The 14,159-nt window shown below is 31.5% G+C and overlaps 1 protein-coding gene across 1 annotated transcript in view; it reads left to right on the top strand.

Annotated features, from left to right (window-relative positions):
* Nucleotides 1-12,597, top strand: part of LOC108909229 (dynein heavy chain 6, axonemal) — a 110,894-nt gene extending 98,297 nt beyond the window's left edge. The window contains exons 49-57 of the mRNA XM_018713489.1: nt 813-1,053; nt 1,834-2,034; nt 2,160-2,401; nt 2,875-3,045; nt 5,086-5,265; nt 5,478-5,570; nt 5,874-6,074; nt 11,844-11,961; nt 12,253-12,597. Of these exons, the coding sequence (XP_018569005.1) occupies nt 813-1,053; nt 1,834-2,034; nt 2,160-2,401; nt 2,875-3,045; nt 5,086-5,265; nt 5,478-5,570; nt 5,874-6,074; nt 11,844-11,961; nt 12,253-12,482 (1,677 nt within the window). The 3' untranslated portion in view covers nt 12,483-12,597. The remainder of the gene's footprint in view (nt 1-812; nt 1,054-1,833; nt 2,035-2,159; nt 2,402-2,874; nt 3,046-5,085; nt 5,266-5,477; nt 5,571-5,873; nt 6,075-11,843; nt 11,962-12,252) is intronic.
* The last annotated feature ends 1,562 nt before the right edge of the window (nt 12,598-14,159 follow it).

The raw sequence follows: 14,159 nt of genomic DNA on the forward strand, positions 1-14,159 counted from the left end.
TTGAGACCAGAAATGAGAAGAGCTGGCCATTTCACGTCCATCTATGACATTGACCTTGACCTTCAAGGTCAAGTTAGTTTTTCAAATAGAAACCGGTATCTTTCAGACCAAAATAGAAAGTACAGAGAATTTTGCTTCCGGATATAACCTTGACCATGACCTTAAGTTTCAAGTCATTTGAAGGTCATTCTAGTATTTTGTAGGCAAAACTTTAATCTTGTTTATATTTTTCTTTTTGATATGTAGGGCTTGCCATAATTTTTCAGAATACCCATTAACCCTTTGTGGCATGCACTTTTTATTCAAATGTTTTTGAACTTAGACTAGGTCAGAATTTAGTAATAGTTAAATCCGATACGGCGGTTCCAATATGTCGAATACTCGGCTCGACCTTGAATTTTAAAGTAGGTTGAAGCAGAAGAAGAAAATTGGTCGGCCATATTGGATTCGAATATTTTCAAATTCTGACTTCATATTCGCGATCAGCGCCCTCGAAAACCCCCGAGTACACTATTTGGCAAGACGCAAATTAATTTTGCAACAAAAAACTAAAATGACCTTCAAATGACCATCAAATGCCCTTGAAGGTCATGGTCGGATGTAAAATTTTCTGCTCTTTTCATTTCTGGTGTCAAAAATATGTTCCCATTTGAAAAAATCAACTTGACCTTGAAATGACATGGTCATGGTCAAGGTCACCATTAGATGTCCCCATCAAAACCCTACAACTTTTATTTGAAATATTTTTTCATTAAGCCCTTAAGAAATATGCACATGTATTTTTTAAAATGGGACACCCGGTATATTTTCAGAACTGTCACTTAGCTACCTCGTGGATGTTATCCATGGAAAGAATCGTATTAAAAATCGCGGAAGACAGTAATAAATTGAATAAGCAGTTTAGATTATACATGAGCTCCATGCCGTCAAAGGCGTTCCCTGTGTCAGTGTTACAAAATTCTGTAAAAGTCACAAACGAACCACCAAAGGGTCTTCGAGCCAACATAAAAAGGGCTTTCGGGGAGATGCTTGAAGATTTCTTCGAAGATCATAGTAAGTATAAAAAGACAAATAATGGAGAACATTTCCCAACTATTAACCTTTTGAATAGTATTTAGAGATGGGAAAATTCCCAAACTATGACAATTCCTGGAAAGTTTCCATTGAAAATTCCGGAAATTTTCCGAAAATTTCAAAAATTTTTTTTTGGATTTGGTATTGTGTTCAGCTTTCGAAAAAGACCAAATACTTACATACGTTTTTATTTATATTGGTATAAATATTGCAAAAATATAAATTATGTATTAATCATCCGTTAGAAAAAATTACATGCTGAGGGTTACAGTGCGCAAACACTATACAGTATACAATATTTATCTTTATTTTTTAACAAATAGTAAATACATTAAATAATTATACTAGTTTTAAAATGTAATTGTACTTTGGTTCAACTATCAAAATTCATATTAAATTTCAAAAGGAGCCAATTTATGAGTCTTGTATTGCTCTCTATTATGTAGATTGTAGACTTAACAAAGATTAAAATAAGTAAGTGTAAGTGTTTTCTAACTTATTTGGATAATATGGTATTCCGAATTAACCGAAAATCCGAAATTAACCAACGATTTTTTGTGTATGTTCATAGAAGTTAGAAGTAAAATTGGCTCCAAGTTTACAAATTGTTAGAAATATTTCCGGAAAATTTCCGACGGAAATTTTTTCAGAAACTTTCCAGGGAAAATTTCTCATGCTTCGATTATTTTTTCCCGAAAAATTTCCCATTGCCCATCTCTAAGTATTTTAGTTTAATATATTGCCACACTTTATTTTTAGTTCTCGGTCAAAAGTGGAGAACGATGTTGTTTGGTCTTTGTATGTTTCACGCGGTTATTCAGGAGCGGAAAAAATTCGGACCTCTTGGTTGGAACATTGTGTACGAGTTTAATGATAGCGATCGTGATTTTGCTTTTAATACATTGAAAATGTTTTGCGCTGAAGGTAGTATACCTTGGGATGCCTTAGAATACCTTACAGGTAGATACAAAATTTTTTCATTTCATATCGTATATAATTATTTTAATAATTCAATTAAATCGTGACGTTACGATAACAGATTATAATTAGGAAACTCATTTTTCATTTATTTAATAACAATGCAGGTGAAATTACATATGGTGGCAGAGTTACGGACTATTGGGATCTGCGATGTTTGAAAACCATACTAAAAATCTTTTTCTCGCCGGAAACATTATCGCCACGGTATGTGTATTCCAAATCCGGAACATATTATTGCCCAAATTTCGAGAAATTACAACAATACCGAGATTTTATTGATGGCCTACCTATCATAGAAGAACCTGAAATTTTTGGAATGCACGAAAATGCTAATATTGCATATCAAGTGAGTATTTGAGATATAATTGATTTACAGGTTGTTACAAACTAGTAGATCAACCGTTAACTAAAATTATACAAAAAGTGTGCCGACTTAAGATCAAAATATGTGCTAAATTTCAAATAAATATCTCTACAATCACCGGAGTTAATAAAAATCATTTTTTAAATTTTGACACCCTGTATTTTGAAAATGGGACTCCGAAATGAAAAGTGGCATAAGAGAAGTTCCATTATTTTAGTCCAAAGAATATGTGGTTAACTGCTTGACCTACTAATTTGTAACACCCTGTATAACAGATTTATTAACACGAATTTATATTAAATTATTTAGTTGATCAAGATTTTTTTAAATCTAGATTCTGAAGTACGTTAAATACTGAAGATAAATTAATAACAGGAATCAAATAAAATTATCATACATATATTTTTCGTTTCATAGACTTATGGCTGACATAATTGTAATTTTTAATTTTTCAGATAAAAGAAACTCAGACTGTAATTAGGACGATAATGGAAAGCCAGCCTCGAGCTTCTGGAGGTGAAACTGGAAAATCTAGTGACGACATTGTATATGAATTGGCGGACATGGTCATCAACACAATACTTACAAAGATATATACTGATGAAGCAAATGTTCATCTATTTAAGGTAAATTTCTACTCAAAAGTAACTAACTACTTGTGACTGAGCTTCAGAATATCAGGAAATTCATACGAAAGTAATTAATTCGTTATGACCAGAATAAATAATTGTTTAAAGGGGGAAACCATATTAGGAGGCTGATTTTCAGGCGTTCCTCATTAATTTTTTTGAGTGGGACAAATTTATTTTATTAGAAATTGATCAACCTTTGATATGATTTTATTAATATTTTGAACTACTTTTACAAATTCTTTTAAGTCACTTCAAGTGTTGAAAATATCGAAGTTGTGGACTGTCGTCCACCGAAGGTCGTCGTCCGAGTTGGTTGTTCACGGGAAATGTGAAGGTCGCAATTTTGATCTGAAAGCAAAATGGTTGTTTTCCTGCATTATCAACATGTTTTCTAAATTTGTGAACCTCATTGTGGGTAAAAATTGTGAAAATTGAAGTTTTGACACATGTACGATTTTTAACATTTTTTTTATTTATTTAAATAAAAAAACACCCTTAAAGTTATATCATCCCAATTGTTGGTTCATGTTCTTTGTAATTTCATAAAGAAACATAGTTTCAATTTTCATAACAATCGATTCATAACTTTTTGAGCTAGAGTTCCCTTGAATCAAAATGTCGTTTCGAGAAAAACGCGATAGAAGATTTCCGAAAACTAGAAATTTGAGAAAGTTATCAATAATATAGAGTGCGTTCCGATCAATCAGCGATTCCCGCACCATATAATAGTCCTTCTTCCTCAAAGACATCGTTCTGAGCTTTGCTCTTTTCTTGCTTAATAAGTGACTAGACTACCCAAACAAGCAGTCTGCCCTACCTGCTGTGTGCCTCTATGCTTATCCCATGGGCATTCGGTTTTAGACTCATAAAATTGGAAGCAATAGGAATTTTGGCAACGTATTCTTGAATAGTTATACTAACAATTTATGTAAAAAAAAATAATTTTTGAACATCCTAATGTGGTTTCCCTCCTGGTCAGCATCTAACAGATTCTGCCCTGACAGAAAATTAAAAATGTAACACAAAGAAATAAAATGAAACCCTACAATTATTTTTTTTACTTATACCTCAGTTGAATGAAATGTAGTTTTAGTACAAAATAATTGCTTGCAGAGTGAGTATTGATATAATTTATACAGGGTGTCTCATAATTAGTGTCCAATAAATTTACCATTTGATTCTATTAAAATAAGAATATATTTTTTCACATAAATATGGGTCGAGAAATGCTTCCCTTTACATGGGGCCTCAAAAAATTCATTTTTTTTAAATATTATTCAAAACGAGTTGAAGGAAAATTATGAATTTTGACACCATGAACACTCATTAAGTCGAAATAGATCATAAAATTTAAAAAGAATTTTAGTCAGGGACGTCTCAATTGGGGGGTCGTCGGCTAAAATTTGCCCCAATTTTTTTGCTGGTAGAAACTTTCTAATTCAGATGCCAACAAATGACAGACCCTCATTTCCTCTACAAAAAAGGTACTCGTTATTTCTTTCAATAAAATCCTCCATTTCCGAGAAAAATGGATCCAAGCATTTCATTACATTATCTTTATATCCAAAAAAAATTTCTTGAATATCTAAAATGGGTACATGTACCATTATGAATTTTAATATGTCATCATATAAAAACTCATATAACAACTCATCATGTAACAACTGTAATAAACACTGTGAAAAGTGCTTAGAAAAGCACACTTGTTATACTTTTACTTTTTTGATATAAATTAACATTACCATTTTTTCATAGAAAATTCAGATCCATCAAATTGTATTGCTTAAATTTGAAAATAGCAAATTTTACCCGATTTCGAATTCAACCCGTTTCGGTAATATTTAAAAAAATGAATTTTTCGAGGCTCCATTTAGGGAAGCGTAGCTCCCTTAGAAAGCATTTCTCGACCAATGTTTATATGAAAAAATATTCTTATTTTTGGCAATAGAATCAAGTGGTAAATTATTGGACACTATCTATGAGACACCCTGTATATGTATACTTACATGATTGTATATACATACATATTTTTAGAAAGACGACAAAGGTCGATTGCCCTCTTTAACAACTGTTTTAACCCAAGAAGTTGACAGATATAATATTCTCCTGAAGCTGATTCACAACTCCATGGAGAATTTGAAAAAAGCGATTAAAGGATTAGTTGTCATGTCGGAGGCTTTGGAAGACGTTTTCAAAGCTTTCATAAACAACCAGGTAAATAATTGTTCCCGTGTGTTATTATAATCTGCTCCATCATCAGAAGGAAAGATGATGAAGCTGACAAGTAAAATGTCAAAATGGCAATACCCAGTAGCCACTAAATAATAGTTGCAGAATGTCAACACAATATGATAAGGTCTTTGACTGGAACAAATTAAATAAATACAAAAAATATGCAAATACAAACGAAAAAAAATATATTTTAGGTTCCTAAAATGTGGTCGGCAAAAGCGTACAATTCTCTCAAGAGCCTAGGTAGCTGGATAAATGACTTAACCTTAAGATTGGACTTTATTTCTGTAAGTATTTACAAGCTAGACTATTTTGCCAGATTTTCTCAAAATTTTTTATTCAAATCAATAAAATAGTATATTTTGTAACAAGAGATGAAAATATCCATTTTTCTGAAAGTAAACCTTCTACGTGTGAAAAGTAGTAAACTTATTTTTTTTTTCAAAAAACATTGATGTACTAATCGTTTCTGAATTATCAGACATGTCGAATAATTTATATAAATCGAGCACTATGGTGACGTTAGAGCTCGAATAAATTTAAAGTTATTTCACATTTAAGATCAGCTGCTAATTCAAATTATCAAATAGATATGGTTACGATTTGGTCACCCGACATCTTACTGGATATCTGGTTTTTATTTCCCTCAAGGTTTTCTTACCGGAACCTTACAAACTCATGCCAGAAAGTATAATCTACCGATAGACGAACTGAAATTTGATTTTAAAATTCAAAAGGTACTAATAGATCAAGAGGAGATCAAAGCTGTCCACGACAGGGAAGGAAAGGAGGTAGGTTAAATTTATAAAGCTTGCACATGAATCTGGATTGACTAGTAGTGAATATCATGATTATCCAAATGAGATATACAGGATGTGAATCTTATCTTTGGTCAAACAATGTATTTTCTAAGAATTATAGTTATTTATTAGTGTCCCACTTAAGGAGGGTCGGGTGCTTCATCGGGGGTGAACAGGGACGCGGGGGGGCCCTATACTTACCGTGTTATAAAATCATTGCTCTCAATGCAAAGCAAAATATTTTTTATAACTAGAAAGTAAGTAGGTCGAGATACTTGCTTGTAGATATTGAATACATTCGAGTTTAAAATACTTAAAAAATATATATTTCCATTTCTCAAGTTTTCACGAGTTGCAACAGAAACTTGGCAACAGCGCATGAGTATGCTGAGTTTATTACTTGTAAGTTGGCAGTCCTTGTCATGTATATAGGTATACATTATGCTATGTAATCGCTCGCAGAGCTAATTGCTTTAACCTGTGAAATTCCTCACAGCATGACACAGACGGCTTTGCATGGCTAGATTCGATGCGTACAATAGAGCTGTGAATAAAATTAATTCTTACCAACATCGTGTGTAGGACATGCACTTGGTAAAGACTTACCAGAAGAGATAATGTGTTTATTTTGTTTCCAATCATTTTTTGCGTTACCCTTATTGGCTACTGACTATGTACTTTAGATAGGAACTACAACGTAATAGAAATTTTATTGTTTGATATGTTCAATTGACCCTAAAAAATGATAAAATTGCGGAGTGCTATCTTTTAAAGGTGTGCGTTTTTGAGAACGAAGTAAAAAGGTGTATATTCAGTTTTTTGAGTTTTACTCGAAAACTATGCATTTTTTCACTATAATTGTCAACAGAAAAATTGTAGCAAATTGAATTTCCAATCTAAATGAGTCAAAAAAATTATTATTAACAAAAATATGCCCAAAAAACGAGTTAAAAAACCCGAAAAAATGCATTTTTTTTTCTTTTTGGCTTTTGGCCCACAACTTTTTTCTGAGAGGAGTTAGGTATAGGTATTGCTTCACAGAAAAAAAAGTTAATGTTTTTTCCTTTGAAATAAGCCTTTATAGAAGTACCTACGACTAATAGAAAACGAGATACATTGGATCAAAGTTGGTTACTTTTTGGATTTTTGCCCAATTTTTGTCCTTTTCTGACGATTTTCGTCTTATAACTTTTTTCTGAGTTAATTTAGGTATATGTAATGCCATATTCAAATAAAAGCTGGTTTCAAGACCTTTAAAATGGTACCTGGTAGAAGTTTGTACAATTAAAATCAACCGAGATATTCGGTATTATTTTGTCTAATACATTTATTTTTGTGAATGTGAAACTTAAAATAAGTTTCTAGGTGATTGGATATTTTTATTTATTTATTTAAACAACAGTTAGTCATATATATCTTACAAATTTTCAGTTTCATTTAGTATATTTTCAGTATTAATATCAATTTCGTCGTCATCATTTTCATCAATATCCTCTTCAGGAAAATCAGGCTCATAAGTATTCTCACAATTTATTCCCATACATTCTTAAATACATTTACAGGCTATTTTTTCAAGTAAATTTTCAGGTGCAAGAGATTTATTATTAAAAATGGGAACTAGCCCATTTATGGAATTTTTCCAACCCCAATCAAGGGAATTTAAAGAACAACCATTTCACTGTTGCATCTGAAAATATACTCTGAACCCATGATGTTTGAGAGCATCAGTTGTTGAAGGCAATCGAAATAAGGTACATTTTGCACTTGTTGAATACTTTTGAAATAATTTATATCGACAAGTTTTTAGGCTGTCAATTTTTGAACTATACATTATAGTTACAATGCATTCAGATGCAGCAAAAATACATCGAGGTAATTTTTTAAATTTGAAAAATTCTTATTTACAAAATTGAAAATTTTTTTTGCAATTGTAATTTTTAATTAAAAGTACAAAAATAATTAAAAGAATTCGAAATTTTACAAGATAAATATGATTAATTGTTGTTTAAATAAATAAATAATAATATTCAATCACCTAGAAACTTATTTTAACTTTCACATTCACAAAAATAAATTTATTAGACAAAATAATACCGAATATCTCGGTTGATTTTAATTGTACAAACTTCTAACAGGCACCATTTTAAAGGTCTGGAAACCAGCTTTCATTTGATTATGGCATTACATATACCTAAATTAACTCAGAAAAAAGTTATAAGACGAAAATCGTCAAAAAGGACAAAAATTGGCCAAAAATCCAAAAAGTAGGCAACTTTGATCCAATATATCTCGGTTTCTATTAGTCGTAGGTACTTCTATAAAGGCTTATTTTAAAGCTTATTTTAAAGGAAAAAATGGGCATATTTTTGTTAAAAATATTTTTTTTGTCCCCCACCCCTTTAAAAGGTAGCACTTCGCGGTTTTACCATTTTTTAGGGTCAATTGAACATATCAAACAATAAAATTTCTGTTACGTTGTAGTTCCTTTGTACCCTCTTTTTTTGACATAGTCAATAGCCTATTAATAAAAATTGCTTAAATATCAAAGTCTTTTGGAGTCAACGAGACAACATTACGTGTTAGGCCAAAAATTTCTCCAGGGCCAAAACGGCTCATTTCTGACTAGGGGTTTATAAGCAAAAATTTTCTACCACAATGTCCTCTATATCCCCTTCACGTTTGGCAACAACTTTTTGAAACACCCTGTATGTAGTATTACACTGTGATATGTTTTAAAAAATATACTGAAATTATTGAAATGTTAATTTTAAAATGAAAAATTATATTAAAAATGTGATAATTTGTAAAAATGATAATCGAAGTAAATTAGCAATTAAAATGGCAAATAGGAGAAATAATTTATAAAGTTTAGATGCGGACTCTTAATAGACATCCAAATACAGATCAAAAGAGTTCCCACCTCTCAGGAGGGTGCTTCATCCCCTTCTGCTTCAGAACCACCCTGTTATGTGACCTGGTGCCCGTTTTCTAATTTTTCTCAAAAACTGTTACTCTGACGAGGAAAATGAATAGGATCTAAAACATTCAGCATAAAATTCTACATCTTTTGTGTCCTGTACATTTTTTCCTATATTCAGCCCTAATCTCACGTTTGAAATAGGTTAATGCTGGTAAAGATAAGACAAATTCCTTAAAATTAAGATGGCTTTTGAGAAAAATTAATATTGGTGCTTAAAACTAAACAGCGGATTTTGGACTACATAACAAAATATAAGCTTTGCCTAATAGCTTTGCGAAAAATTATTAATATAATCCTTTTAGTTTTTTAATATTTAATGTAAATTGTATCCATAAAAAATATATTTAAACATGTTTAGTATGTATAGCATACAGTTCTCCCGATTTACAGAATTCGGAAGTCCTTCATAACTGTAAAAGAAATATATTATTTGCTCACGCATTCAGTGGATGTGATACATCAGCATTTTTTGGCAAAGGAAAAGCACAAACTGTAAATTTAATAAATACTAGAAGGGACTTAGACGATGATTTACATATTCAGGGTCGGAAAGTCCCCATGGTTCATCAGCCGTTATGTGAGAGCGATAAAGTAAGTCATAGAAATCCGTGCGATAGAGAAAGATGGCTATAATGAAGGCGTCTAATAGTCACCGCCCATTTCGCCCTTCCACAAATAAAATCCACTTCTTATTTGTGGAAGGGCGAAATGGGCGGTGACTATTAGACGCTTTCATTATAGCCATCTCTCTCTATCGCACGGATTTCTATGACTTTCTTTATCGCTCTCACGTAATGGCCGATGAACCATGGAGACTTTCCGACCCTGTATTTAAAAATTCATCATCGATCAAACTAGCCATTGTAAGAGATGGAGAAAAAATTACATTAGTTTTATACAAAGCACCTCGAACTGTGACATCATTAAATCAATTTAGATTCATTTCATTTAACAAATTTGTTGGTCAATTTAATCAAGCAGTGATATTATCAAGACTACCACCTACATGTGCTGCTTTAAAACAACATTCGTATCGCGTTTTTCGACAAATTCAATCATGGCGTGGAGAAAATTTGAAGCCTAATGAATGGGGATGGAAAACAATTAGCCAAAATTTTGGTGCCAATTCCTACAATTGAGATACCAGCTCCTTCAATTAATATCATGCCGTTGTAAAAAGAGTTGCAGAAAACGATGCAGTTGTGCCAAGGTTGGACTGAAGTGTTCAACAATGTGCTCCAAATGTCATGGTCAAGGATGTCTTAATTCAGTGGTAGAGAAAAAATTAACTGAAAATAATTCAGTTAATAAATAAACAGCAGTTGGTTTTTAATGGTTTAGGCCTCCAGGGGAAACCACTTCCAAAAAAAACGCGCCAGGAGCTCTACCTCAGCGGTGGTGTGGAAATGGGCTTGAATATAAATTCAAGTACATAGTAATAAAATTTTCTGTGGTCATGTTTTTTTGCCCTTATAACCAGGTTTGTATAGAAAAATTTGCTTTGCATGCAAAATTTTTCTATGGCCAATGTATTTCAAGATATTTGTCACTTTACCCGTTTTTGCCTAACTTTAGCAACATATCTTAATTTTTCAAACCATATTTGTGAGAGTAGAGTTAACGTTAGAAAAAAGTTTATAGGACATAAATGATGTAGAATTTTATGCCGAAATTTTAGGTCCTTTTTGTTTTCCTCGTCAGAATAGCAGTTTTTGAGAAAAATTAAAAGAACTGGCGTGAGGGCACATTAGAGGGAGGTTTCTGAAGCAATAGAGGATGAAGCACCCTCCGGATAGGTGGGAACTTTATTGATCTGTATTTGCATGTATGTAAGGAATTCGTACACAAATTTTTAAAACTTTATAAATTATTTCTATTAAAAAACTAATTTACTTTGAATATGAATAGGATTGTTATATGCGCTGTGATACAAAGTTTAAATATTTCATTGTTTATAATATGCATTATGCTGTCTAGTATTGAAAGTTTATAAATAAAAACAGATTTCAAAAAACATAGATTTGAAAATTTCCCATTTTATTTTATTATTTTAAATTGAATTATACAAATAAATACAAGTTGAATGTAATCAATCCATTTGCTAATGACTAATTTGTGTATCACAAATTTTATTTAAATTTCCCGCCACCTATCCTCATTCATACTCTATTGCGCTGTTGCCGTTACTCCTTCGCATTCATTACTTAGCGGACAAGTCAGAAATTTTTATGTTTGATAATTAATTTCTCTGTGAAATGTGGTAACCTACTTTTTTTCTTTTTCTCATCTATTAATTAATGATTCAGGTAAATGTAAACTTTTTTCATCCTACTATTTGCATTTTTTCACCCGTAATTCGATTGTAGGGGAATGCATCGTAGTATTTCCTATAAGAACCTATGTTAAATATTCAAATTTTTGGCTTTAATTAAAAACAAAAACAAATAATTCACAGAATTTGATTTGGCATTGAAAAAAAATATCTCAATAATGCGAAATTGGCTGCATTTTTTCGTAACACCTGATCCTCTTTAACACCTTACAACCTTGATAGTTTTTGTCTGATTTAACTCGGCTTTGTTTTCAAAAGATGAAGCTCATTGAGTTTGATTGCCTGTATATACTCTGTAGAAAAATCGATTTTAAATATTTTTTGAGAAACGTTTTAATGAAATTTAATATTATCAATGAAAATACGGCAACCAGTAAAAGGACGTAAAAAAGCAATATTTCATACAATTTGTATAAAATATCTAATATAAATATTGCGTTATTTTTAGATTTATGACGTGTATAAACCATTAGAACGTCCAACTGATGGTGTTATTATTCATGGCCTTTTCATCGACGCAGGTCGATGGGATCTGACACATATGAAATTAGTGGATGCCAAACCAGGTAAATATAAGTGTGATAACTTAAAGCACCCATGTATGTTGTTACAGAATACTCTATGGATAGTTAAGTAATATTTAATTTTTTTTAAATTTTTTGCAGCAAAAATATGACATTTAGCTGAAAATCGAAAATGTATACAGAAACAAATATGTTCTCCTATAAAATGTTATTTTTTTTATGTAACCCGATTACATATTTCAACTACACCGAAAAAAAATATATTTAAAATTCCCATTTCTTTTCAGTGTGACAAAAATACTGAAATTATTTTAAACATCCGACTTTTTCCAGGTGAAGTCAATCCTCCTCTGCCCGCCGTTTGCTTAATACCAAAATCCAAGATGTCAGAATACGATCCAAGGTACGTTGCGCCTTTGTACAAAACTTCGGTCAGGGCAGGCGTACTCTCTACAACGGGACATAGCACTAATTTCGTCCTTCCCGTTTTATTACCAACTGATCAAAGTCAAAGTTATTGGATACTCAAGGGGACTGCCTTATTAACGCAAATTACTGATTGAATTGCATAATTTTATACGTATAAAATGTTCTGTTTTAGTTAATAATTAAGTACTTAACAGTAAGTACCTACCTGTTATGTTTTTATCCATTTTTAGAAAAATATATATATTTAATCTTATAAGCATTGTTTTTAATAAATTTAACATTAAATATCATCTTTTATTTCTAACAATTCTTTTCGTATAAGCTGTTTTTGTCAATTAGGTGATTAGTTCATCGAAAAAACTACAATCCTTTTATACAGGCTGTCTTATAAAAAACGCCCCAAGCTGTAACTCTGTTAATAATTGCTCTATTTAAAAAACAAAAGAGTGTTGTTAATGGCTTGACAAATACTACAATCGAGCACTGATTTTAATTTTATTTGCCATCATCAGAGCGTTAGGCGTTTTCAATTGTTTTCTCTTAAAGTCAAGTTATTATTTTTTTTGGCCTGTTCAATAGAGTATTTTTTTATGCAGTGAACGGTATATTACAACTTGATATTTGTTAAATATTTCATGGAAAAAATATTTTTTTACAAAATTTATTAGAGAAATGCTATATCTAAAGTAACAACAAGAAAGCAAAACAAATAGATACCAGATCAACAACAAAACAAAAATGTAACAATAAAAAACCTTATAAAAAATTTTTATTAAAAATTGTTCGAACTGTCTTCCATCTTGTTGAATACATAGTTGACATCTTTTGGCTACCTGATGATATTAAGTTTGGAGGTATTTCACGGCAAACGTTTATAATCGTCTCTCTTAAAATATCTACATTTTCCGGATGTGTTAAAAATACTTGATCTTTAAGATATCCTCAAAACCAAAAATCTGCGGGGGTGAGGTCAGGAGAACGGGTGGGCCATCGAACAGGACCAGTCATGCCAATCCACCTTTCATTAAAATTAGCATTTAACCAATTAGTGTTTCTTCTAGCATTATTCGGGGGAGCACCATCTTGTTGAAAATAAATCCTATACACTTCTGCAAGCGGTAAGGTATCCAAAAAGTTTGCAAGATTTTCTGACAAGAGTCTATGATATTTGTCTTGAGTTAGAGTTCCATCGATGAAAAATGGTCCAATTAATCGATTACCTAGAATACCGCACCAAACATTGACACTGAATCTCCGTTGGTAATTGGTTTCAACAGTTAGTTATTCTGGGTTAAAAATGCCATTATTACTAAAGGTACACTCATCTGACTATATAATTTTTCTCCAAAATCCTGCGTCTTGTATCATATTTAAATAAAAATGGCAAAATTTCTTCCTTCGGACACGATCGTTATCTTCTAACATTTGCACTTTCTGTGGTATGTATGATTTAAATTTGTGTTTTTTTAAGATTCTGTGTACTGTGTCTTTTGAAGAATTAATGTTGCTTGCAAGTTTGTGGATTTTCCTCAATACTACGTAAGACGTAATTCTACAGGACCATTAAAAATGCGTTGTGAATTTTTAGGCTTTTTAAAAGCACCATACATTTTGAGATTGTCTTCAAGTCTTTTAAATTTTAATCGCTGTTTGGAAACCGATTTGCATACAAACGTTCTGCTTGGGCACTATTTTTATTGCATTGAAAGTATACTTGCAACATATCGGTCAGTTCATTAGTGTTCATATTTTTTAAGTTACAATAATTTCTTTGTTATTAATAACCACTTGACAATACACTGATACGTATT

Source organism: Anoplophora glabripennis, unplaced genomic scaffold (genome assembly GCF_000390285.2).
Source record: "Anoplophora glabripennis isolate ALB-LARVAE unplaced genomic scaffold, Agla_2.0 scaffold453, whole genome shotgun sequence".
NCBI lineage: Eukaryota > Metazoa > Arthropoda > Insecta > Coleoptera > Cerambycidae > Anoplophora > Anoplophora glabripennis.